The 27,816-nt window shown below is 41.9% G+C and overlaps 1 protein-coding gene across 3 annotated transcripts; it reads right to left on the bottom strand.

The window, feature by feature from the left end:
- On the bottom strand, positions 1–27,816 carry grik5 (glutamate receptor, ionotropic, kainate 5). 3 transcript variants are annotated; one of them, XM_062423337.1, is made up of 20 exons: positions 27,705–27,816; positions 26,024–26,188; positions 23,570–23,667; positions 22,969–23,134; positions 18,536–18,714; positions 17,720–17,773; positions 16,776–16,934; positions 16,256–16,408; positions 14,762–14,866; positions 13,428–13,535; positions 12,301–12,504; positions 11,068–11,181; positions 10,388–10,497; positions 9,957–10,130; positions 8,799–8,964; positions 7,379–7,604; positions 3,454–3,582; positions 1,936–2,102; positions 435–645; positions 1–404 (listed from the first exon to the last, which is right to left on the bottom strand). In XM_062423337.1, exons 1-20 carry the CDS (start codon positions 27,814–27,816, stop codon positions 1–3), a joined length of 3,204 nt encoding a protein of 1,067 aa, XP_062279321.1. The 3 variants fall into 3 exon arrangements, with proteins under 3 accessions (XP_062279321.1, XP_062279319.1, XP_062279322.1); XM_062423338.1 differs by lacking the exon at positions 1–404 and adding an exon at positions 1,344–1,380 and having other exon boundaries at positions 593–645; positions 1,981–2,102; XM_062423335.1 differs by having other exon boundaries at positions 1–645.

Genomic DNA, 27,816 nt, shown 5'->3' with positions numbered 1-27,816 from the left:
TCAGTCCTGTTCACCCAGTAGGTCTGTGGTGTTGCTGCTCTGTGGAGGTGGAATGAGTCGGGGGGTATGAGGTGGGGGACTGTGGTGTAGCCGCCTTGGGCTGGGCCCCCCTCCGCCCTCACTGTCTGTGTTGGATGAGGATGGAGGAGGGGGTGGGGGTAGCCTGGGTAGGGGTGCTGATGAAGGTGGTATTCTTGTGGAGGTTGATCCTATACTGCTGCCTGATCTCAGGTTCTGGATCCTCCGGCACTCCTGACAGATCCTCACGTGGGTGCAACTGCGGGCGGGCAGCATTACAGGGGTGGGGGCTGGTGGAGGAGGGGTGGTGTTGGCCCCCAGTGGATCATCTAGGATGCGCTGGGGCCCAGGACCCAGATCGGAAGGTCCTGTCCCTCCTGCCCCACCTCCTCCTCCTCCTCCTCCTCCAGCTCCACCTGTCAGGGGGCCAGCTCCACTGTAGAGTTTGCCATTGCTGAGGCGCATCTCTCGAACCAGGCGCAGGGGCCGAGGGGCCCCAAGAGCAATGCGTGTTGGGTGGCGCAGGGCTGCTGAGCTGCTGAGGGGCCGACGACGGCGCAAGCGGGAGCTCTTCTTACAGGAGACGGCGTTTCGGAACTCTGTGATCATCTCCTGACAGACAGACACCTAGAGCAGAAAAGGAAGGAGGGAGGAAAGAGGGAAAGACGGAAGGGAGGGAAAAGGGAAGGGAGGGAGGCAAAGGTAGGAGGGGCGCCACAGACACAAAGTAGGCAGGCAGCAGAACAAGACAGTGGTGAGGCAGTACATAAAGAGGAGAGCGGAGGGAAAACAAGAAAAATTGAAAGGGAAACAAAAAAAGAACAAGGCGGGAACAAGGCAGAAAGAACAGACACATTGAGGCATGGTGAACAAAAAAGTCGCAAGAGAAGCGAGGGCACAGAGATCAACAAATGGAGGGGTGGTTTGAAAACAGAAATGAGGTGATGGGGGAGGATGTGGAGATGGATAGAGATGGGAGAATATTCAAGGAGCAGAGAGAGTTATTACAATCCAAACACACAAAACACCAAAATGTTGTTTAGTTTATGGGCACTTCATTATGGCAATATGCACTATGAACGGACAGGCAGGCCTGCAAACTCAGGTGCACATATACATCCAAAGGCACGCTCACATGTACAGCAGCTGTGCATACACACACACACACACACACACAGAGTAAGACACAACACACACCAACTGTTTCATCATTCTAACAGCACAACTGCTGTAATTTGCACACATGGCGAATAAAATGCATCAACATGTCCACCACAGACAAACAACATTCTCATTCAAATCATAATAAAAAGTCATGTGCTCACATAAACAGAAACAGTACTCGTTGTCGGAGAACAGACACTGATGGCCAAATGACACGAGGTGTGTGAGAGAGAGATAGAGGGAGACGCACAGTGAGATGGGTGAGAAGTAATCCAAGAATGGAAACGAAGAATACCAGCGTACATGTGAGGCATGTAAAAGAAGATACATCATGACATTTAATGCCAGGGAAAAAGATCACACTACTTCTTTATGCAAGCAAATATTGGCATTTCTCAATATTGCTTATTCGTACCATCAAGTTTAGCTCACAGACACTGCACTTACTGCCATACTGTTAAACACCAAACACTTAGAGGGCACAATGACTTAAAAGCAGGCAAGACATGCAAAGTGAAATCAAATTTTCTATCTGTTGTTTAATTTTTTGAATTTTTCAGTGCCGCATACTGCAACATTCCTCTCATCTCACATGCACAAAACACACTGAACCCCAAATGTTATTACACACATAAACAAACGAAACATGTACAAATGGAGGCAAAAGCTGAAAAGAAATCTACCATCTCTCACACACAAACACACACAAAATAACATAATCAAAAGGGTTGGCGCGGTGCCATGGGAACCTACTGGGGTGTGTCTGTGGGGTCGGCGAGGGCAGGTATGGGGGCATACCTCATCTGTCTCTGTCGAGCGGCGTGTTGACCACACAAACTCCATAATGGCAACAAACACGGCAATGATGAGGCCACAGATCAGCACCACAAAGATGCCCCCAATGTTCTCCATGCCCAGACCTGAGGAGGGGCCACAGGAGACAATCATTAATACACATCTTAAAAGGGCATTTTACAGGTGTAAACATTTATCTTCTGTGGCTCTGGAGTAATTTTGTTAAAGGATGTGTTTGACATTTTGGGAAATGTGATGTCTTTGCTGACAGTTTGTTGAGAAAATTGGTACCACTATCATATCTGTATGATTAATATGAAGCTATAGCTGGCAGACAGTTAGCTGAGATTAGCATGACGACTGGAACCAGCTCTGTCCAAAGGTAACAAAATTCATTCGCATGAATTCCCCAAAAAACACACTTGACATTTTTACAGTTTGGTTTTTATACCAAGATACTGTAAGATAAAATGTTTAACTAACTCTTGGCAAGACAGCACATTTCTCCAAAATGTCAAACTCCCTTTAACAAAGCTCAGATACAGATACACTCTACCAGAGTCCTGCACAGATCCAGTTTTGCAAACCCACACCTGCAAAGCTCAGTACCGAAACCGACCTATTACCCGCAATTATATCCATCTCAAATCTGGACCAGCTCAGACCCGTAAATATAAGACCCATGACCCGACTCATGATTAAATACATTGGCTGCACTGTTACTCACTTTAAAGTGCTTTATTTGTGCTGAGAACCGAGGAGAGAGATTTTAGTAATCTCAGGCTGGGTTTGGAGACTACACAGTTTTTGTGTTACAAGTCTGGAACATGAAGTTCAAGAGATGTCTAATGATGATCTATGATCTATTGTGTTGCATTATGGGAAGTGTAGGATCTAGTTTTTGGATGGATTAAAATCAAGTTTTCTCAGCAGCTTCACCATTGACCAGTTTTTTCAAATCTGTGCTCCAGCTTTATGAAAGTGCAATAATACCCACCAGAGAGCTCTTTCAATTGAATTAAAAATGTAAATAGCTTGTGATGAAGTGACTGTGTGAATGCCATGTCTGAGGCCCTAAAACCCTTGAGATACATTACACAGATGAAAAGTCGAGCACAGAGTCTTTACTAAAAAGCCCTTTTTCAAAGAGATTCTCATCTGACAGCAGCAGCATAAAAACCGAGACTTTTTGTCTTTTTCATTTATACAGGCGCAGACTCATAAACACACACACACACACACACACATTTTACATGCACACGAACACAGACTCACTCACGCTTATAACATTTCAATTACACACCACCTGAGACAAACAGATGACATTTGAGAAAGTAGATTGTTCTAAGCACCCTTCACAAGGACATTAGTTTAGGCATTAGCCATTAGCTGGACTGTAGCAGAGAATGAGGTGACTATTATTAGGAAAATTAGAGAGAAGGAGGGAGAGGAGACAGACAGCTGCGGTCAACTGACCCTTGGCACGGTGGTCCTCCTCTTTGGGACATTGGCTTCCCTCCCACCACCTTCTCTTCAGTATCTCCAGCCTGTTATTCTCCTGCAGCTGGAGAATGGCCAACGTGATCTCATCTCTGAACGGAGACCCTGGCGAATGACAAGAAAGCAGGATAAGACTAAGTGGTGGAGGATAGAAAGGGTGAGGGCGAGAGAGCCCAGACAAGAGAGGGTTTATCTCGGATGAGGAGAAAAGCACAAAATGAGGAAAGTGTAAAGAGCAACAGAGAATAGGAGAAGTAACAGAAAAAGAATTGCTGTTACAGCTTCAAGATGGCTGCGAATGATCTTATTGTGAGAATAAAGAGAGGATTAGTGAGAGATGAAGAACGAGATTACAACCAGACAGAGCCAGCGGTACAGCTGCTGGTCAGACAGCACATAAGGCATGTTGTGAACTAGATACAGTAGAACAGACTGGAAGGTTTAAAGGGTTGGCTTACCAGAAATGACAAAACATTTCTTCTCACTTAAAACTAGAGGATACCATCGATGCAGACAGTCAACAACTCCTCAGTTTGCTCAATTTTTTTATGCAGTTATTGTTTAATAAAAACACAATCCCTGTGAAAATTATTGATGGTGAATTATTCACAGTAACATTGCTGTTGAATTTTTCAAATGTATTTTTTTCATATTAAACCTGCAACTTCCAAAAACAACCAGCAAAAAGAGCAAGGAAACTCATCTCTGATACCACACATCCAGCCGCGTTCCAGCCGCTACCCTATCGGGTCACTACCCACCCCAATAATCTGTTTCAAATACATCATTTTCCTCTACTGCAAATACCTCTGAACTCTTAAGCTCTTAAAACATCTCCTGTTCTGAATTGCACCGTGAGAAACTTCTCTTTGTATTTGTGATATGTTGTTTGGCTATTTTGGACCCAAATTTAAATTGTGGTCCATGCAATGATATTGATGGACCTTGATGTTGTACACTGAACTCATGACAAACTCCACCAGAAATTAGTGGTTCAATATTTTGGCGGAATATACGTATTTGTTTTGTTGCACAGAATGATGAGATGAGTAGATTAATACCACTCTCACATCATATGTCCATTAAATATGAAGACTGGAAACAGAGAGAAACAGCAAGCCTGGCTCCGACCAAAGATAAATAAAATCCACCTACCAGCATGTCCTAATCTCACTAAATATGATATTATATATCATTTGTTTCATCCATAGAAAAAACAAAGTATAAAAACTGCAAAGTCGTGGTTTACACAGGGTCGCATGGTTGGGCACAGTGACTTCCTGCAGTCTCTGCTGGTTGCCAACAACAAGACTCCATGTTTTTTCTGTTATTATATTTTATGTTCACATCTATGTGTTTTGTCTGGCTGCAAGACAAATTTCCCTTCGAGGACAATTAATTAGAAAATAGAGAGATGGAAGTCACTACTCTCAGTCAAGAAATAGTCTCTTCTTTTGGTCTGCTACTCTGGTCCGTTTCTCCTTCACATGTCTGTCTTCTCTCCATGCTGATGTACTGTAACTGTGTGTTATCTCTCTCCATTTCTTAACAACTTTGTTCAATCATATCTTCCCTTCTGTCCTTTCCCTCCTCTCTCTAGTCATGTCTTCCTCCACTTTGTTAGAACAGATGACTGTGATTCTGTGACACCACCTCTACGGGCTAAAAAAAGGAGCTTCAGAGGAGCCGGACGTGTGTGGAAAAGCAATTAACTGCTTATTCATTACTTCCAGTTGAAATACTTACTAATCCCTTAGATAAAATATAAATCAACCACGTACAAGACATTTTTCAGATCTATCAGTACAACTACATGTGTCTATTTATCATAATTGATCTCATGCAGGTGTTTCTGCCTCTCGCACTGTCGATTAATGAGTTTTTATTCTTTTTTCTGATGAGGATTAGATTTTTAGATCTAGGATAACACCTTCCCTTCACATCTTTAAACACCCTGCCCTCTGTTGGATGTGCTCATTCACAGTTCGGGCAATTTCTCTGCCAGCATTTGTATACTGCAACTGTTCACCTTTCCAGCAGACTTAGTACCCACTGTATACCTCAAAGAGGTCACTGGGGCTATAGGTGACATACTTTACTCTCAACTGTAACTAGCTTGCAGACTAATGATTGTGTCTTTGACTATAAGAAGACAGCAAGCGTCCAGCTTCTCAGAGAAAACTCAGCCTGTTTCAGTTTACAGAGTCATTTTTACACATCTTTTAGCAATTAGCACTTTTATACAATATTATTAATTATTATGCAATATGTATTTTTTGGCATTTTGCCTTTGTCTAATAGTGACAATGGAGAAACAGGCAGAAAATGTGGGGAGAGCAGGGAATCGAACCAGGAAGCTGCAGCTACATGGTACGTGCTCCAAAAACTAGGCCACTGATAGCTCCAGTTATGTAATCTTGAACACATACACAGGTGAAGTTTCTCTATTTCTTAGATGAATAAACAGGCAGACACAATATGTCCCTGGTACCTGGATTACTGGATACTTAAATAGCATTGCTTACCAACAATGAAATAACATTTGTAACCAAGCTATGTTATAGTGTGAGTTTGCTGAGCTGGTTGTGTAATGCCCTGTTCACACCTGGCATTAAAATGCATCTTACAGTAGGTGATCCAAAGGCAAGTACAGGTGTGACCCAGGACGCATCAAGGACATATTGAGATCAGCTGCTCAGACTATATTGTGGAGATGGTCTGAGTCGGTATTCTTTTAACAGTATCTGCACGATGTGTCCTGGGACACGTAGAAGGACTGCCTACTCAAGCGATGTCCTCTGTGTGAGCTATGCACTCGTGACAACTGCGTCATATAGTGCAAAACAATGAGAGGAAACCACAACAACAGAAAAAATGGATTCTTGTGGATAGGGTACACACAAAACACGCTATCTGATTTCCATTTGGGTTTGCTTTCTTGTTCTTGTGAATTACTGTATGGTTTTAGCTGTTAGGTGTATTCAAGTGAAACATAAGGGAAGTCACTTGAACATTCCCCTTTAAAACACATGCTCCCTTAGATGAGAGGCTGTGAATAGATGTTATTTTTATATTAAGGAGTCACAAGCATAACATATTGGGAACCACATCTTTAACATGTTATCAAGATAACATGTCTGATCTCAGTTTAAAGCTTGAATATTATTTCTAAAGTATTGTTCTTGTGATGTTTAGTGCTATCTTTAGGTGGAAACATTGTCTTTTTGCCCTTATCCACAAGCTGTGGCCCAACTATGATAAAATACTGCGGCAGTGTTTTGTAGTAGGAACAAGAATAGGGTCAGTGCTGTATCCCTTGTGGCTCCTAGGACTGGTTGCGTGTCTAATTAAAGATGCTGTATGACTTAAGTTATATTAGTGACCTTCTGTGACCTTTAAACCCTTGATGAGGCCAAGTGCAGCTTTACACTTGATCTTCTGGTAAGTCAGTTGAGGCAAAAGACAAAAGGTGGCTGAGTGTTTGCTGCGGAGGCCTGCAGGCTTTGAAATGCCCTGTGTGAGAAAATTATATTAACTATATAAATAATGATATTTATGTCACTTCTCCAAACATTTTTTTTACAGTTTTATTTTCAATTAAATATTTTGTTAAAATGAGGATGATTTGTAATTACTAGTGTAATTACATATTTTTAACATATAGGATGAGATTACATTACTACAATGCAATAATTTGTGTTGCTGTGGTCATTATCTGTCAATACTGAAATATTGTTCCATTCCAGCTAATTATTCATTCATATTGTGATATATTTTATTATATATTACAGTTATTTAAAGCTATTATCTCGTAATTATTGCATTTTCAGTTGCTACAAAGATGTTATAACTAATGATTTGTGTGAAAAATTATAAATTATTCATTATTAAGTATTATTACCAAATGGCATGCCGATGCCGTAGCCCTTGGTGTCCAGCAGGCCTCCTATCTGGGTGAGATTACAGTTGAGGCCGCGGTGGTACTCGTTCATGGTGCTCTCCATCAGGAAGGCGTACTTGGAGTTGACCACGCGGGCTATACCCTCCTCTGTGCTTTTCACAAATACACTGGGCTGCTTAGAGTTCATGTAGTTCCACATCCGCTGGTAGGTCTGGTAACGTGAGTTCTGCAGAGCAACAGGAAAACAACGGATGGGAATATCAAGTAAATAGGAATTAAAGACTGACAACAGATGTGTGTTTGTACATACAGGCTTCCTAACAGTGCCTCTCACATCTATCTTTGAAGCAGAAATCAACTGAAGGTCGATATAAATGAAAGAGGGAAGACAGAGAGAAAGAGAGCTGCATCCTAGATAAACAGGGGAGGGAAGTGCCTGTAGAATAGAAAATTCAGTGTGAATAATGACAAGGAGAGTAAAACATCAATTGCAAATAGAGGAAAAAAGGAGAGAGGCGAGAAGAGGGGAGAAAAAAGCGAGGTTAATCAAGGGAACAGATTATTTGCTCATGGCATTGTTGATGCATCATCTTTCATAAAGATGGAGGTAAATCAGCACACAGGAGGTGGTTTAGCACAAAATATGGCGAGCTCCAAAACAGGATTAAGTGTTTAAAGTTTACAATTACATGTTGTATCTCCCTGCATTGTGTGCGAGAAGAAAGGAAAAGAGTAGAGAAGGTGGCATCTGTGTGTAATAATATTGAAGTGTATTGTGTGTGTGTGTGTGTGTGTGTGTGTGTGTGTGTGTGTGTGTGTGTGTGTGTGTGTGTGTGTGTGTGTGTGTGTGTGTGTGTGTGTGTGTGTGTGTGTGTGTGTGTGTGTGGATTAGGTATTGAGTGGGGTAATGTACTGTAGCACTGAAACGGGCTTATGTGGGCAAACATTACCCTTTCTTATATCCTCAATATGTACAAACACCAAAAGGATGCAAAACACACACTCACAAACTGGCATGTAGCCATTTCCCGTGCATGCAAACAAATAAACATTTTCCTTTATATACACTCACCTACACACATAATAACACACACGCGCGCACTCTATGACAAACACAGATGCCAACACAGATGCCGGAAGCGCTCTCATAAGCAAACACAGGCAGCCAGCCACTTATAACAAACAGCCATAAAGAAAACAACAGAGAGATAAAGTGACAAATATGAGGACAATCAGTCACTACACTGCCATAAAGACAAAAGTGCTGCACTAAATCTGTTTGAAAAAACTGTTGCTATACAGGTGATTCAGGAAATTGTCCGTTTTTTAAAATAAACCCATCACAAACATAACACAGTTTAACACATACACGTGGACAAAAACACATATAGCCATTCATAGTTGCTGTAGTAGGTTGTACCATGAAGAAGGTCATAGTGCTTCCTCCATGAATGGTTCCATACGCAATGTTGGTCTGGTCAGCCAAGTCGTCGGGGGACTCGATGGGAACCTCCATCCTTTGGACGGTCAGGAAGGCCGCCAGGTTGGCCGTATAGGAAGAGATGATGATCAGGGTGAACGCCCACCTATAAGATATAGATGGAGGGAGGAAGAATAGGTGCTCAGTTGCCCTGGATAATATTCTAAACGTACAACCTTGACAATTGGACTCTTTTATGACCTTTGCTGCATGTCTAAAAACTTTCTTTAAGAAGAACATAATGTACCCACTATACTTAATAATATCCCCTATCCTATGTCTTGCTCAACTCACTGTAATTTGCTCTTCCTGTCTTCCTCTACCCTTTATCTCCTTAGCTCTCAGCGATTATTATTTCTCTCTCAGCACACGTCTCTTTCACAGTTACTCTGTTGCCACAGGAATATCATTAGGCTAATATTTCTGTGAACATAGCATTTTTGTATTGTTTGCATGAAATGTAGGTGCTTAGGGACTGAAATGTACAAGCTGTATGTCTGCTATATGCCTCAAATTGAAAATGTAAATATCATTATCTTACATAGCAGACGCGCCTGAAAAGGCAACCTTCATGAAAAATGCAGGTTCTTGATAAAGAAGGGAGGAAGCCAATGAGTCTGCTTTAGAACATACTGAGATTTTTCAAATGTGGCCCCTAAAATCTGCAACAGCTTACTATATCAAGTTAGAATGATTTTTTTAATATTTTAAAATCATGGTTATGGGCTAATTTGTTAACTGCAGGTTGGCCTTCTTGTTGGAATCTATATTTTTTGCCCCCTGCTATTTTATTATGTTTATATTTTATGCTTGTGTACTAGCCCTTTTTTCATTGTAATTTACATTTTGTACACTTCATGTATATTTAATGTTTTTTTATTACTATCATATTGTTTTATCTTCACTGTTTCTACGAGTTAGCCTTCCTTTGTTTTTACTCTTTTTGTCGAATTTTGTAAACCTCTATGTTTGTGCCAAAGTTATCATTTTTATAACATTATATTATAACATACAAACTGAAACCTCACCTGACAGGTTATAAGGTTAAGCTGGGCAGCACATGCACACAAAAGCAAACTAAGCCAACCCATAACTTACCACACCCCACTAACACATCTCGTGGACAAGGCTCTGGGCATTATCTCTGATCCCTGCTGCATGAAGCCTCCGACAGGGAACCACAGGCTGTTTCCCAGGGTGTACTGGTTCTCCAGCATGTCTCTGCGTTCTCGCAGACATGGGTGAGGGTTGTACCACTCGTAGGGGCTCAACCTGGTGGGGTAACACAGGTACAGTGGAACAACCTTGAGGTCAAACTGAAGTACAGTAATATATGGTGCCTTACAAAATATCATTCAAGGTACCACCAATCAGTCATTCGATCCCTGTCAAACTGTCTGCAGAGGGTTGTATGAGGTAAAAAATTCTAATATGTGACAGGTGACCTGTGTTAAACAAGATAAATGACGATGGAGCACAATTGTGAAGACTGAAGACTATCAGTACAGTGTGTGATGTAATGTATTGACCTTGCAGCCAGGAAGAGCACACAGCTGACAGCCAGGTAGGCGAGCAGCATGAACAGCCAGACAGCTGGAGAGAAGGGATCGAGGAAGGAGAAGTAACCTGGCTTTCGCCCCTGGTACAGAAAAAAAGAAGAAGAGAAAGAGAAGTTGAGACAGACAGCCAGGAAGGTACAATGTGTTAGAAAAAGAGGTGTCATGTCTCAGCAGTCAGGGAGTGTCCCCTTTGCACCACAGGAGGGCAGTGTCCTTCACTGCACTTTGATAGTAAGTCTGCAGTGCTTTGATACGCTAATGCTACAATCCATAAGCGCTCTGTTTCACAATGCCTACTGCTGAATCATACTTGGCTTGGTCCCAAAACCTCATTAGCAATGTAAAGCTGCCACCGTTACCCAGTTTCAGAGTACTGACTTATTGAGCAATTTAAATTACACCTATAACTTACAGTGTGGACACAGCATACGGCAAACTACACAAATATAACCCAAGCTTTAAAGATGAGATCAACTCTTATGCAATATGCAGTCTGATTCCTTAAGCTTTGTCTCGCAAGTTTGGCTTGTCGTCCTCTGTATGACACTAGCGGCTTAAAAGCAGCGCAAAGAAAAGAAATTAAATCCAATACAAGAGCTGTAGTGAGTATCACCTAGCAGACGCCCTACAGCCCCACATAACACCCTCACCAGTTGAACTCTGTACAAGATGCTGATCCCCAGGGTCATGAACGGCTTAGAGAAGTCGATAACTTTCTCTCTCTCTGACGTGATGGTGAAGCCTGCCACGGCCAGGTCTGCTTTCTGCAGGATTGACAAAGATAGATAGGTAGATGGATAGACAGATGGAAAAGGGGATGAGAGGAAGATAGTTGGAGGAGTGGAGGAGAGTCAGGGAGAGAGAAAAAAACAGAAGTGGTCAGGCAATTGCAAAAATAGATGCACTTGATGCTGCACTGGGCAGATGAGAGCTCTGTAGAAAATGTTGATTTCCCGAATGAAAAGTGGAAAGTTTGACTACCCACTTGAAAGCGCATTTGGAAAAACAGACAGACGTGCGCACTTTCTCTTTACCTCTGGCATACAGACACACACACACACACATTATCCACCGTCCAAATGAGGCTAATTGCAAGTAAGCACTGGGTGGCTGGTCTTTCCACCTGTATAAAACCTCACGTTGGTTGCTGGTTTCATCTGGTTGCTCTGCCTCCCCTCCATCTCTTCCATTAAAAGCTAATTGATGAACATGGGCCGCTAATTAGAGCTGAGTGATCAAGCAATGGGGAGGGCAGGGAGGGAGAGGAAGCGTGGAGAGCTGGGGGAGCACCAGTGTGGCAGGCCCCACACAGGGACCACAGCCTGGTAATTGAAGTATACCGTATGGTAATTAAGCAGAGAGGGGCTCTCATTAGCCTGCTTCACCGGAGTGTCTGTCAGAGGCACGCTAGGCCTGGACAGAGAGAGGAAGAGGGGGACAGGCGGTTGTAGCGGTGTGGGTTACTGCGAAGACAAAGACGGTGCACACAATTTTAAGCGATGCTACCATTCTCTTTTGGGGAATTATAAAGTCAGCTTTTGTCCTAGATAAGAGTCTTACTCCCCTCTGAGGGCAATTTGAAACATGGGAAGTAACAGCAGAATTGTGGTTTGGGGCTACAGCGCGAGTGTGTGTGGGTGGGCGGGTGTGTGTACGTGCATGTGTGCATTCAATATAAGTTTCTGTCTGCACAGACACTGGTTAAAACATGTTTGAGTTTTTCTGGTGTGTGTGTGTGAGAGAGAGAGAGAGAGAGAGAGAGAGAGAGAGAGAGAGAGAGAGAGAGAGAGAGAGAGAGAGAGAGAGAGAGAGAGAGAGAGAGAGAGAGAGAGAGAGAAAGAGAAAGAGAGAGAGAAAAAGAGAGAGAGAGGGAGAGCACTCACCCTGTTGATTAGCTCTCCAACCATACCAGTCCAAGAGCCGTTGGGCTCTGGAGCCCCATACAGCCCGTCATCCACCAGCTTGATCTTAAAGGAGAATTTCAAGATGTCTGCCAGCTCCCTCAGCATGTCGACACAGAAACCTTCATACTGGTCATTGCCCTGGAAGTCCTGGTAGTTGTCTTTACGCATCACATATGGGTTCTCCTGCGCACGGGGGACACATGAGGATTTTCGATCCAAAACTCAGAATATTCAGTCTGAGGAAAACTTACTTAATGAAATGTAATGTTCAATGCCTGAAAAACAGGGATTTCTATTGTTTAAGAAAAAAAAAAAAAAAAGGTCTCTTATAGTAATAATAGATTACAGCTAAATTACTATTAGTATCTCCACAGTCATTTTAGTGTGTGATGATCTTGTTCTAACCACAGATGACTGGGTTGGATGATGATGTCTGGATATACTCTCTGATGTACATTGTTTTATGTGAGCTCATTAGGCAGTTTTTAGCAGACATCTTTACATATTTTGTAATATAGATTTGATATATTATGTTTTATATTAAACTCTGTGCTTTACCTGGCAGCAAGACAATTTTCCATTTGGAGACAATCAAGTTTCTTACACATTTAACTCCCTCTAAAGCTCTTGGAGTCTCCACTGAAATTAAATGATTTCATTTATTTTGTTTTCTTAAAAAATGTAATATTTATAACATGTAATTAAGCTTTGGCAATCATATTCATGACACTGAGGCTTATTTAAGTTTGGAAAGGATTGTTCGGGTGATGTCACATCATAGCATAATGTTAAGTTATTATACATTTTGGCCACCTAACTAAGATGGGGGAGCATCATTTAGGAAATGATATCTGTAATATGACATTACTCAAATGGAAACAAGTAGGGGACAACGTGCTGAGTTTTGACATCATCAGAAGACCAGGATTTTGCTGAATATAGTAACTTGTCTTTCTCAGTGCTCTGTCAGTTTCTATGACAGCTACAGCGACAGCAACATTAGCAGAAACAGACCACAACACAGCATGCAGCACTGCCAGCACAGAAACACAAAAACAACTCTGACCTCCCCAGCCTCGTGGTCCAGAAGGTAAGTGTGACCTTACCAGAATGGTGGTGACAATAAGGGTCTTGTTTGCCAGTGTTTCTGAGACATTGATATCCAGACTGGTGGAGTTCATTGCCAGAGTGTTGTTGGAGTACCAGATCCCGATCTAACAGGGAAGAGAAAGCGAGAGAAAATCAATGGCCATTGTGGGATAAATAATGTACTGTTAAGCTCACTGCAACTATTTTACTGTTGTGGCAGGCTACACACAATCTACTGCAGATAAGTATATCAGAGAGTACATTAACCCTATTGGGCTATTTTATAGAGTGCCTTTGCAAGTTTAATATATTTGTGCTTAGCTTTGGTATACTGTTAAATACTGTATGTGCACATTAATTTAATTGTCCCCAATGGAGCCATACATATAGCTACAGTGCTATGTATGCACTATTATTAAAAAACCTGTTTACAAGCAGAGCAATGAGCTGGGACAAGATGGCAAAGACGGTAATGAAAGGTATTCATGATAAGGAGTTTCGCTGCCCTATCTATTTTCCTTTAAAAACATCTTTCTTGAATGCATAAATAACTCAAATTTCATTTTATGAGACAGTAAAGTCACAGAGGTATCTAAGTGTGTGATTATAACCTAACCATTGTGCATGGGTGGAACCGAAGCTCGCACAGGCATTTCTTTTGAAGATATTACTGTACATCTTTCAATAGGTCAGAGGAGAGGTAATGACTCCTCAGACAGAATCACAGTTTTTCTATGACACTCTTTATCCTGCCCTGACATTTAAGAGTGTTCTTGTGTGAATCTCCGCTGCCTGCCTGCAGTGTGAGTGTTGCTGTGCTCAGAGGTGTGCAGAGTTAAAATGTTAATTATCACAACTCTCCCAGCAAGCTAAAGTCTAGCTTTAACTGCGGTTATCAGATGGCATTTAGTGTTAACACGGGAGGCAGTTGGCCTATTGTGAGTCCAGTAAGGCATATTAAGGGAAGGTGAAGAGAAAGTCACAAATCGTGACCAGACCAGATGTGATACCACAAACCTGCTAGAAACTAAGTTTAACAACAATTTAATATTCGATGTACTAAAGTAGCTAATGTATTCCAGTAGCCTTCACATAAAACATATTTGCAGCGAAAACTAGATTCACATCTGATTGCAGGTTATAAAGACAGTGCCATCAGGTGAAATACATCAAACCAATTTCACAAACTATAGAGATATTTTTGGTCGCTATCAGGGGATTCTGTGATGTTGCTGACCTCAGTGTTAAATGCCTCCCCTGGCATTGTGAAATCAGACGGGTGACCTGTAACTAACCCAAAGCCTATGGGCAATGTGACTTGGCTGCTGCATGATAACAGGTGACTCCTGACCTCTTTGTGGCCTCCTCGGTGTTTCTCCAGGATCCGCAGGGTGTAGTTGGTCCTCTGCCCTTTGCTGTTGAACTCAACACGCCCTGTCAGACCATCGTACTCCACCTGGCAGGCAGATGAACAGAGTGAGCTGACTAAGCATGAGAGAAGAAGGGAAAAGATAGAGGAGGGAGGAGTTTGAGAGAGCAAGACAGGGACGAGAGGAGGAGGAAGTGAAGAAAAGCTAAGGAAATGAGAAAAGAGTGGGTAGAAACAACAATAATAGATGCGGAAATAAATCATCTATATAAAACCAAACATACTCCTCCTCACTCTCTATCATGATTGGGCAAATAGATACTATCGACAGAGATTAGGAAGAGATAGAGGGTAAAACAAAGAGCAAGAGAGGCAGAGGAAGTGTCTGAGGCTGGACCAGACAGGGATGATCAGCTTCGGATCAACTAGGTGAAATTGTCTGAGCGAGAGGCTCAGATAGAGCAGCAGAGAAAGTCAACAACTCTCTAATAAGACACAGAACTCCACCTCACAGCTCAGCTCTGCCTCTCCAAAACCCAGGTGCTGGCAGCAAGAACTATGATGAATGACACGATGCTGAAGATGGAGCACACCATGATGTTGACTAAAGGCCTTAACAAAGACAGATGTCGGGCCGGTGGGGAGGAGGCAATGAAAGATGGAGCTCAGGCCGCCTTGACAACAGGTTGTCGATGAGAGAAACCCACAAAAAAACTGAGATGGGAGATGACAAAGAATAACAAGAGACAAAGGTTACATGTAACAAGAGATGAGGATGACATAGAATGTAGCTACACTGTAGTTATTAATCAATAAATCAATCACGAGAAAATAAATCAGGAATCACTCATCTATCATTTTTCAAACAAAAATACCAAACATTTGCAGGTTTTGCATTCTCAAATGTGAGAATTTCTGATTTTCTCTGTTTTATATCATTTTAAATTGAAAATATTTAGTTTTGGGCTGTTAATCAATCAATCTGAAGAAAGACTGCAAACACTATCTTCATCATAGATTCATTTGCAAATCATTCTTTATATTGATAATTTTTTGGTAGATGGAAAATATCCATCACCATTTCATTGAGTCCAAAGAGGTGTTTTCAAGTGTTTTGTTTTATCTGACCAACAGACCACTATCAAATAAGACAAAGAAAATCTCATTTATAATTTCTGCTTGAAAAATGACTTGAACAATTAATTCATTATTAATCAATGTTCTTTTTTATGTTGAAAGATTAAAGAATAAGCAACAGTGTTATCAATAATGAAAATAATTGTTAGTCGCAGTTCTGCTTATTTGCTTGTATGTGAATACCACTAAACATGAGACAATACATCAAGGTCATATCTTACCCATGTTTCTGATGATACATGCGAGCGCATGTGCATGATCATGCATATGAGTGAGTGATTGTACATTACAGTACATACTGCACAGTGCACACACTGCACAAATTGATCAAGCGATTACCATGCGCAGGTAGTTCATAAGACTGGTCCCGTGTTGCCAGATCTGAGGCGAGGTGCAGCTGAGTGGTTTCACTCCGATTTCCTGACTGCGGTTCAATTCCCTCACCGCCCCAACCACCACATGCACCGCATCAAACATCAGCGCCGACGAGAGCTGTGGAAAATAGAAGGGGGTGGAAACATGGAGAAGAAAGAAAAATAGTCAAGGGAATAAATGCAATGAGGAAAGAGGAGGTGAAAGCACACATGATTGAATGGTTAAGAGGGATGGAGGGAGGCAAGGAAAATAAGAGGAGAGGGAGAAGAGATGTGAGGTATGAGTAAACCAGTGGGGAGGAAACACAGATGGATACATCAATACCCATTAAATACAAGCAAAAGACTAGCTGAATCTCTTTAACGGCACCATGAATCAGTGTGAGGAATAAAGTAGCCTCATGTTAGGTGGCATACAAACAAAGCTTTGAAGATTGCTGCTGAATGTGCGCATGCATGAGTATACAAGTATCCATGAGACTGACCGCAGGGCCGGGGTACGTCAGGTCACAGCCTTCCCACCAAGAGAGGTTAAGGCTCCTGATGAACTCCAAATAGAAGGGATGGGTGGTGTTAAACATGGAGAAACCCACAATGTTGGACTGCTCATCCACTATGTCATCCAGTTTCAATAGGGGGAAGTCCTAGAGAGGAGCGGGGAGGGTGTTTACAGGGAGAGAGACAGAAAATTCAGGTGAGTGACAATGTTGACAGTGCATTAAATCTTTGCACAGAGGAAAAATACTGTGCAAAGAAGAGTGTGATAAAGAAAAAAAGAGGCTATGGGGAGTGACAACATCTAATCTTTGATGGAGGCAGAAAAAAATGATAAAGATAGCAAGGAAAAGGGGAAAACAGTGATACAGGGGAAAGAGAGGTTGATGGAAATGACTCCAGTAGCTTTTCACAGATATATACACACAAGACACGACATCTAACGCATAAGAGCGCAGCACGTACAGAGGGTGGAGAGGAGAGAAAAAAAGAAGAAATCAGGCACACAGAATAAAGTGACACATTAATTCAAATGGTAGAAGGGGAGGGGAGTATATCAAAGAGGCAGATGAAAACACCGGAAGCATAGAGAGGGTGGCGTGTGGCAGAAGAAAAAGGGCACATCACGTCTGTCATCACCTTCAACTCAGACCCCTTTTCCTTCTGTTTTTTTTGTTTTTTTACAATCCTCTTCTGCACTTCTACATCTTTGTACAGTATGTTCATATCTCAGATCTCTCTCCCATCCTTCATCTCCTCTCACTTTTTTCTCTTTCTGCCACCTCTCTCTTCTCCCTTTATTTAATTCCTTCTCCGCCTTAGCACCTTTGCTCCCTTATAAAGGGACAGAAGAGGAGGAGGGGCAGGAGGGAAGAAGTGAAAACGGAGGACTGGAAGATAGAAGAGAGTTAGGGTGAAATTGGTATGCTCTTACCATGGTGGTGAGGATATACTTGTAAAATGCTGATGTCATCCCCAGCTCAGACGCCTGTAGGACAAAGAGGAAAGGCAGAGGAAGATGAAAAATACATAAGAGGCACGTGGGATATAGAAAAAAATCAGAAGGGTAAAAAGAGAAGATGCAGAAAGATTGATGTAAGGAGTGAAAGAGAGGGCAAAAGAGGGGAGTTATTGAGAGGCAGAGAGCGAAGGAGTTAGTTGGGGGACAAAGTGGGAGAGAATGTGGAAGAGGAGAGGGAGCATACGTTATTCACAGTTTTACATCATCAGGCTAACACTAGGACATTTTGCCGAGGGCAGACAGTCGCTCCAACATGCCCAGTGAAAACATCCCGTACGCATTCAAACTGTGACTCACTGCGTTGGCTATCGGCGTTACGGGCCGTACCATGAATCAGAACGAGCCTCTGTAACATCTGCACCGCATCCCAGCAAAAGATGTTCTTTTGTCAAATACTTTCTTCAGAGTGTAAGTGATTGTTGCTGGCAGACATGCGTAAATATTGTTCCCTATGCTGCTCCGGAGGGCAAAGTAGGTAAAAATAGATGTTAATTCTGTTACTACAACAAATGCGTAGCCCATGGAAGAGGATTTAGAGCTTTATTATTTTAAAGACTATATGCTCTGTATGCCCTTTAAGATGGTAAACTGAATTTCCCAATTGGGTACATAAAAGAGACAATGCAAATCCCCCTAAGGTTGTTACTGTGTGTTTGGATAGAAGATTGACTTCATATCCCGAACATGTGTAGGCGGCTTTGAAGAATGTATTGATGGTTGAGGTCTGACCTTCTTCAGGATGAGATAGGAGACAGAAGCATTGGCGTCAATGATGATGGTGGCCACTTTGTCGTCACGGATCTCCTTCAGCAGTGGTGTAGGGTCCAGGTTGTCATCCAGCATCCTGATTGACAGCGTCTCCCGAGAGATGAGAAAGCGGCGGACCAGTTCCTCCAATCTCAGCAGGCCTGAGGCAGAGCCAAAGCAGAGCCGAGCCGCATATCAATGTCTGTATCAGTAGACACAACTCATATTTCCAAAATGTATGCTTTGCAGGACCTGTGAAAATCTTAATTTATCCTCGGATGGCCATATATTTATGTCATTTTGCAAAGCATGATCGATGGTTTGTCTAAATCCCCAGGAAATGAAACATTATTTAATATGGAGTCTACAGTATGACTGCATTCTGTTTTTCTCAGCATTTTGTATATCATGACCACTGCAAAAGAGGTTTTGTTTCTTAGTCCTGTGTGATTGTTAGTTTAACTGTTATCTGCAGAGTATCCAAAACCAACTTGACTTCCACACTGAATAAGTGACTACTTTTTGGTGTAGTTACGGCCACCACTTATGAAAAACTTCACTTTTTGCCCTTAACACCTCAACTGTGAGGCACTGAGGAAAATATCTTTTTTTCTGCATACTTTATTTCTTCATTAATCTTTCAGGCTATATTCATTTACACCTAGACAGATTTTGCACCATCTTGAACTTTTTTGAAGATCATGTTTTTCAACACCCCTCCTACAGACGCCCAGAGGGAGAAAGGGCACAGATACATATTGGTGTATTTTTAATTTGACTTAAGCCCATATGCTTTACATTTCTTTTTTAGATATCCACTTGAATTAGATTTTATACGCCACATGATACCAATTGAATTTATATATTATCATTATTATTATAATATCTCATATTTTTCCTCTTTAATATTAATCCTGCAGGTGTCATTCCATTTTAACCAAATGTAATACATAAAATATCTGGATGAGCTACAACAAATGTGTTTTTTAATCTGCCTGTTTTCCTGGTTTTGACATTAACTGTCATAACTACATGCATTTATATATCAGCTCTTATTAAGTACCGAAAATTCTGATGACATTTAACTCTGTTTGGCTCAACAGCAACACGATCCATTTAAAAAGCCATAACTGGATGATCATGAGTCTGACTCACTTGAATTCATCCTTGCCCTAATATAACCCGAAAGGATTTAGGTACAGTATTTCCAAAAATTCATGGATGCCATCAGCCAATCAGCATGACAAATTTCTTAACATTTTCTATTAATGGAATAATACATTATGATCGTGTAGCCTTGGCAGAGGTATAATCGTTGAGCACTTTGTAATTCACTTTGTGTCTGTTTTCCCATCCCTCGATGATTGTTTTTCAGTTCTTTGAGCGATGTAGGTACTATGAATAAAACAGTATGCGTTAAAAAGCTGAAAACCTCAAAATGAAATGACAAAACTGTGGCTGTAAGAATTCTGCAAGACTCTGGTAATAATATGGACTGAGAGAAGAGGGGAACTACAGGAAGAGAAAGACATGTGAAATACAGTGATTGAGTCAATTCACCCACTCCAAGCAAATTCCTCTCGAAAATGAGTATAACCAATGGCATACAAGACTCACTTGACATTGTGTGTGGAATGAGCCTTTACTAGAAAGTCTTCTCTGCTGCTTCCTAATTGTAATTCCATAGTAAAGCACCCCTAGCTATGTAAATAAGTGGAGGGGCAGGCATCTGGGGGACAGAGGGGATAGGGAGAAGGAAGAGAGGAGGAGGGGAGAGGTAGCGAACAGAGCCCTTCAGCAGGAGAAAGCCTCTGTAAGCAGTGGGGTAATCACTGAACCAGGCCAAAACTTTAATTAGTTTGAGGAAGGAGGGGAAAAAAATCAATGCACTTTACAGCTTCCTTTCCTCTCCTCCACTCTCTCACTCTCCTTCTTTCACGTATTCACTCTCTCACACAGAAGCTCTAACCTCTCTATCTCTCTCATCTTGGTCCTGTGCTCTAGTTACCCTTCTCTCTGCCTTTATCCATCTTTCTTCCACTGTCTCCTCATCCTTGTGCTCAGTCTCTCCCTCTCACTGTCCTTAACCTCATCCATCTCATGAAAACTGCATAATGGAATTAGGCTCAGATAGCGCGTTGTGACCCAGGCATGGCGAGGGAAGGATTCGTCGGAAATTAACCAAAATCTCTGACTCACTATCATTTAACAGAATATCTGTGCACTGCTACTTGCGCAGCTAAAGAGGGAAAGTGAATTAGATTCATGCCATTAACTAGGTGGAGCAAAAACGACCAGTGTCTAAATACGTTACTTAACTTGGATGTGTGCACTGTGTCTGTGAGATGTGTGACTTTACATGTTACTCGCTTCACTGACAAAAAAAAAGAGAGATTGTCTACTTCACTTGAATGCACTACTCCACACTGGGGTAAACAAGATGAATAAAACAAGTGGGCTGGTGGTAAACATTGTCTGATGTTGAACCTCTGCAGGACCACAGAGGAGCCGCACATACAGACACACATACAGTGCATTCATACAAGTACCACACTCACACACGTACAGACAAACAGTGCACTCAGGGGCAAGAATACACACACACACACACACACACACACACACACACACACACACACACACATATGGACAAAGTGAACCAAGCTCAAAAAATATATCAAACACACACATACCCTGCCACACGTACACCCACACAGTTGTTCAGAGTGTGGAACAAGCTTGTTGAGTGGCAGTTAGCACCTATTCTGCAGCCATGGCAACCAGCTCCATGGCGATAGATAGCGCAGCCAAGTGGGTCAGAGTCTGTGAGTGTGATAACCTTGTAAAGATCACCTTCAAGCCAAATATATTACATGCACAGACACGCACACACACATATACACACACACACACACACACACACACACGCACACACACACGCACACACGCACACACACACGCACACACCCCTCAGTCTCTCCACCAGTTAAAGCTGCATCCTGTGACCCTGACAGTAACCATCAGGCTATCTGTTGCCTCTAGTTCTTAAGAGAGGAAAAGACAAGGCTCTTATCTACTCGTTCAACTGATGATCAAAACTGCAAAAGATGCATGATGCCATTTCAAAGTTCTTTTAGTTCAAGGAAACGACAAGTCCACCAGATGACCGTGAAGATTCTCAGTTATAAAGGTCATGGTTATCCAGAGAGGGTTGAATTGTGGGCGACTGGACTTGGTTGTACATACTTGAAGGCGATTCACCTCTCATCCAAACAGCTTTTTCAGTTCAAACTGACTTGAAGGGAGTCCCAGGTATTAAACCTGTGTGGGGTCGTTATCAAGGTCAATGATACCACTTCATTCACTGCTGCAGTAACAACACTAGTTAGAGTAGTTGGAGTCACATGAGGCCAAATGTGAGTGGCCGTTAAAACAAATCAAGTCCACGAAGAATTCAGCTTACTTTCAGGCAACCGCAGGAAGGCTGGCTAACTGCTGCAGAGATAACAAAGGCATCTCAATAATTGAATCGATTTTTCATAATGTCACAGCTTTCGTTTGTCATCTACCCTTTTCGCACTGCCATGAAAAGTGTTCGCAGACTTCAATGGGCCCACTTATTCTTTATGTAATGCCCTTAAATTCTTGTGCAGTTCTGTTTGGCTGGTGTGAGCAGTCAACATTTGCACAACAACTCATCCCAGCTCAGTTTCACCCAGGACTAGACAAAAAGTCTGGCGATTATTCAGCGGGAAAAAATGGAATCTCACCATTTCATACACACACAAAGTATATTCTGTCATGTATTCACAAAGCTCTGTTTGAATACTACAGCCACCAATCCGACCGGGCCCTTTAATTCCTGTGACTCTCGATAGGGGAGTGCATAATAAATCAATAACACACTCTTTCAAAATGAAAATAAAGAGGGCTAGTGACTAAGCCCCGAATCCCCTGTGATGTTAAAGCTTTCTGAGTGCCTGGCCAGTTAAATCAAATGTCCCCTAAGTTCTTCCAGTACTGAAAAGCATTTCAAATACGAATATTTATTAAATTGGTTTGGCCTAACAACCCTCTGAGGTGGATAAGAGACAGTGTGCAAGAGCATGAGTAATAAATATGAAGGCTGCAGCGTGAGCCATGTTGTGAACTCTGGCAAAAGACAGAACTTTATGACCAGAATGTCAAAATGAGTGTCCGACTGTACAAAACAGTCATATCCGCTCAAACGGTGTGAATGTGCCAACACTCCCACAGAGGCATTTGCACACCCACATATAAACGCACACATACACTAGGTGAATGAGCTTGTAGGAACAAGACCAATGCATTTACACCCACCTAAACACAAACACAGCTGTGCAGTCACACATAATGCACTGTATAACTATACAACAGACTACATGTGTACTCACACTCAGCCTTGGCGCAGACCAGACTGGCTGACGGGTAATTGAATGAGCGCAAGATGGCTCCTATGGCCAGGCTCAGGTCCTCGTTGCTAGGGTACAGAGTGACAGAGGCAAAGCGCAGGTACGGCAAGCGGGGAGTTTCCTCTGGACCAATCTTTACATGAGGGATCTGCAAGGAGAGGAGGAGGAAAGGAGGGGAGAGCAGAGGAGAGGAGAGGAGAAGGGAGCAAAAAAAACAAATGTGTCATGATTAATTCCTCTACACACACACATACACACACACAGCAGGAAAAACTGTGAGTAAGGAAGATCCATTAGAAAGGGCTACAGGGTGAAAAAAAAGAGATAAGAAAGATAACAGAGGCAGAGAACACAGAGACCTGAGGATTAAAGGCTACAGGGAGAAAGGAGAAAACAGTTGGCAGAAGTGGATAATCGTTAATTATATCAGCAGAAATTCAATAGCCAAGGAAAACTGAATCTCTAGATGCATTCATGATGACATCTATGTGAGTAAGAGGGGCAGTAAACCGTGAAGAAATAGGTACTAGATGTGCAAATATTTGTTCCCATTTGTACGCATGTGTTTATCTTACACACTCACCTCCTTCTCTCCACATATATGACTGACAGTGGAGCCAGAGGCGGGGCTGGAGGCGGGACCTATCACAGAAACGACGCCCTTGGGTAGAATCTGACACACTGGAAGAGAGAGGAAGGAAGGTAAATGATGAATAGGCAGACACACACTTATCCTCTTCTTCATTTTGATGGCCGCACAGAGTTGACATACAGTAAAGGGCAGAAATTTAAAAAGAGGCCAAAATCAGAGGACACGTTATGATTTCAGTTTAACCACTGATTCTATTGTTGCAGCACAATCTGTCTCATTGTAATCAAATTTATTTTGAGATAAACACTCCAAGGACTACAGCGGTGCAGCCCATGGGTTGCCTGCTGCTATTTTTCACTGCTTTAGAGAGTCATTTTTAATGATTTTTAAGACATTATGCTATAATTATATCTCTGGCATCAGAACAATAGTAACAGATTGGTGGATGCCTTCAATTACCAGGAGCTCTAAATGCCAGTTTTCATGATTACTCTTTTGGCTTTTTATTTGGGGTTTAATAAAATAAAACAAAAATACATTAAACCCCCAAGTGACAACACATGTCTGCACAATATCCACATACAGTATTCGGTCCTAAAGAAGACACTGATTTCACTGATTTTGTGAGCACAGAAAAACTTATGTGTAGTTTGTTTTTCATTTTAGTCTGTTACCAAGTTTAGTTTGATTTTTTTTGTTTTTATGGATTGCTTTTTCAAAGTTTCTGTAAGTTGTTTGGTTTAGGGAAATTTTGTGGAAGTAATTTCTGAATGACACTCATTATCTCCCACCTGTAGTCCCAATTAACCAAAAAGTCCACATACTTCTGCTCCTCTACGCTTGAGTGCCTAGAGTTTGCTTTTTTCTTATTTTTACGTCTGAAGTGTTTGTAACAAAAATGTTCATATCACACCAGGAAAAATGTTATTAATTACATGAATCATGGCTGCATTCTATTCATGAATGCAGATTTTTTCATATTGCGCTCCACACAAGGAAACGTCAAGCTCGGCACAGCAGGAAGTGGGGAGCCACAATACTAACTTCCCAGACTCAGACCCTACAGGTGGATGCAGTGGTGGAGGTGAAGCTTATGCAGTCCGTGTTATTGATCAACAATCATAACAGACTCACATATACACCTGACAAAGATTATTAAAAGAATCTAGGAAATACTTAAAATCCTTTACGTAAAATGCTTTGCAATGTTTGTTTTTTGTGTTTATAGCATTCAGGTTCATTTTTCTGACATTTTTTTCTGGTTACCCGACTGACAAATGCTCTCTCAGATCCAGTAGATATACCGTAAGTCTGGAGACTTAACTGTCTTATCCTGATAGCTGTAAAGTTACGTCTGCTATATTTGGTTGGTATTTTAATTCATCCCAATTAGTCCTCCTCAGTCCTCAGTCCCTGCCACTGACTGTGTGTGCCTGCGTGTGTGTGTGTCTCTCCGTGTGTGTGTGTCTGTGCGTGCATGCTCGCGTGTGTGTGTCTGGGTGTGTGCTTCCGACAATCATAGCTGTAAGATGATGAGCTTTCTGATCCAGAGACCAAAAAACGCCATGAGCAAACAAGCCTGTCAGAGTCTTCTGTCCATCGGTCAAGGGCAGACACACACACACACACACACACACGAAGAGACACACATGCATGCAACTCAAGCATGTACATGTACACAACCCTTTTCAAGCACACGCAGACATTTTGCCAGTAGCTTGTGGCAGGGTCGGTGACCTATTAGAAAAAGAGCAGGGAGTCTCTGTCTCCTCAGTGGCTGGATTCAGCAGCTATTCTTTTGTCTTTACAGACTCCACACATTCTTTTTTTAACTCTATATATCAATACAACTTTCATGGAGCAGCCTCTGTGGTATAAATCTGCTTTATGTTGGCCTGTACTGCTGATCTGAATTAGTATTTCATGATTTGTTTTTGTCATGACTGCACAGTAGATGGAGCCAGCTGTTACTGGAGGGCACTGGTCCACTGTTTTTAATGAGACCAGCTTAGTGGCCCATTACTGGTCTCAAATGACATGTAAACTAATCAGCAACAGCCCTTACTGGCTCCTAATCATATGAAAGTGGTGCTGTTTTATCATTCCAGTCATCATTTGATGTTTTTGTGACCAAAACATCATTTTTTTAGATAATGAGATCACCTTTTTTCAGAAATATCAACAGCCTGCTCAAGTATTTTGGAATAAAACTGCAGTATTCAGTAGCTTAGTAGCTTAGTATTTTTTTCTATTCTGGACTGGTTCCTTTCAATATTAATATCCATTATGTCTATTGTGGTATTCTTAGTAGTCACTTTTTGCCTGTGCTAATTAGGCACAATGCCCTATTGGCCTCTAATGGTCTTAGCTGGATTTTATCACTCTATAAGGGGTCGTGTGAATCTGCACCACGGGTCGTCTTTAGAGTGTTTCGGCTTCACTCACTGGTGTCAGTAGTGTCATACTGGGAGTCTTTTTGCAGCTCGTATATGTCCACCTCTACTCGGGCTCGGGCCGGACCCTCCATCACGCTGTTGATGTTCTCCCTGGCCAGGGCCAATGCCAGCCGCTCCCCACGCCCACACACAGACTGGTCATCCAGGATCGCCGCTAGAGAGGCAGAGAGAGAAGGAGAGATAGTGAAGACGAGGATGCAGATGAGAGGGGGAAGAGAGGAGGACAGAGAGGGACAGAAGAGGTGAGCTGTACGGCTGCGACTAACAATCATTTTCATTAACGACTAATGAATCAACCGATTATTTGGTTTGCTTAATTGATTAAACAATTATTTAGTGACATTCCACAGTGTTGTCTTGTTTGTTTGGCTAATGATCCAAAACCCAAAGATACTTAATTTTGTGTCATATATGATACAACAAAAGAGAAAATCATCACATCTGAGAGGCCGGAAGCAGAGAATGTTTGTCATTTTTGCTTGAAAAATTTGTGAAATGAATCTTCACTACAAAATAGTTGTCAATTAATCTTTCTGTCAGTCAACTAATCAATTAATAGACTTATTGTTCCAGCTCTGGTGAGGAGATAATAAAAGAGATGGGGATGAGGAAGATGACAGGGATTGATAGAGCGATTAAAAAAAAAAACCTAACTGGGGAAGGAATGAAAGAAGTTGACCTTGTTCAAATTGGTAAGTGGTGTAAAATACAAATAATATCAGAAATTAAAGGAATATTTCAACATCTTGGGAAATTAGCTTTCTTGCTGACAGACTTGAAACAGGTGGATACAGCAAGCCTTGCACTATCTAAACGTTAAAACAACTCTGCCTACCAGCACCTCCAGCTCACTACCTAGCAACTGCCAGCGCGCTAATTAACTTGTTATATCTTGTTTGCTTAATCTGTACACAAACAGTTTGTCTATGTTTACCATATGTTGTCACGATTTACATGAAAGTCCCCCTTGTCATGTTACATCATTTTGGTGTAGGGATGATATGGTCTCTGTGGGACTTCAAAGTGCTGATTGTCACATGAACTCTTTCATAGCTGATAAATGCTAAGAATTAGCTTATAGCACTAAATTACTGAGCTTTGTAGCTGTAGTTATTGTGACTTACTTCAGAAATTCATAGTCTTTAATATGTTTATATTATTTTGCATTACTCTGTGCATGGGAGTTTATTCTGGTCAGACACAAAGCTTTAGAGCATGTGGAAAATTTCCATTTCTAATATTTAACACTGGTGACATTGATATTTAAGACATATAAGAGTAGAGTTATATTAGAGTCAGGACTCTTAAGGACTGAATTGTTGCAGGCGTCTTTCTCTTTCTGTAAACTGAAAACTTGAAACTGTGACAAGGCCTCTTTCCTTTGTTTGGAGTAACTTTACACCTTTGGCTAACAAAGAGAAGAGTAAAAAAAGGAAACTTTTATTGCATGTTTTTATATTATTAGGACCATTTGAGCAACAGGTATGTTATTGATGCTAATTTGTTGCTTTAAATTGTCATCCAACTCCTATCCAATGCAGCAAAACCCACTCTGAGGCACCAAAAGAGGCTAAAAACAAATCATGATCAGTATGTTGTAGTATGTAAGTGTAACTTTGGACTCAGGTGTGGTGGGGACGGGGGGACGGAGGGACGGCCGCGCCACTCACCCATGCGGACGGAGGAGAGCAAGGGGGCCTGACTGAGGGAGCGTGGCGGCATGGTGACTAGCAGGAAGGAGAGGAAGTGTATTGACAGCAGCAGTGCTGGCAGAGCCGGCAT

This window comes from Scomber scombrus, chromosome 7, assembly GCF_963691925.1.
Source record: "Scomber scombrus chromosome 7, fScoSco1.1, whole genome shotgun sequence".
Lineage (NCBI taxonomy): Eukaryota > Metazoa > Chordata > Actinopteri > Scombriformes > Scombridae > Scomber > Scomber scombrus.
This window is presented reverse-complemented; position numbering and strand designations above follow the sequence as displayed.

Bases quoted from the DNA above. Each gene is read 5' to 3' on its own strand.
- grik5 (XM_062423335.1), bottom strand. From the start codon at position 27,816: ATGCCGGCTCTGCCAGCACTGCTGCTGTCAATACACTTCCTCTCCTTC. The intron at 10,131-10,387 runs GTCAATACATTA...TTACCCCACCAG, and splicing joins GTGCTCTTCCTGGCTGCAAG to GTTGAGCCCCTACGAGTGGT. The intron at 2,103-3,453 runs GTCAGTTGACCG...GCCCCTCCTCAG, and splicing joins GGAGGACCACCGTGCCAAGG to GTCTGGGCATGGAGAACATT.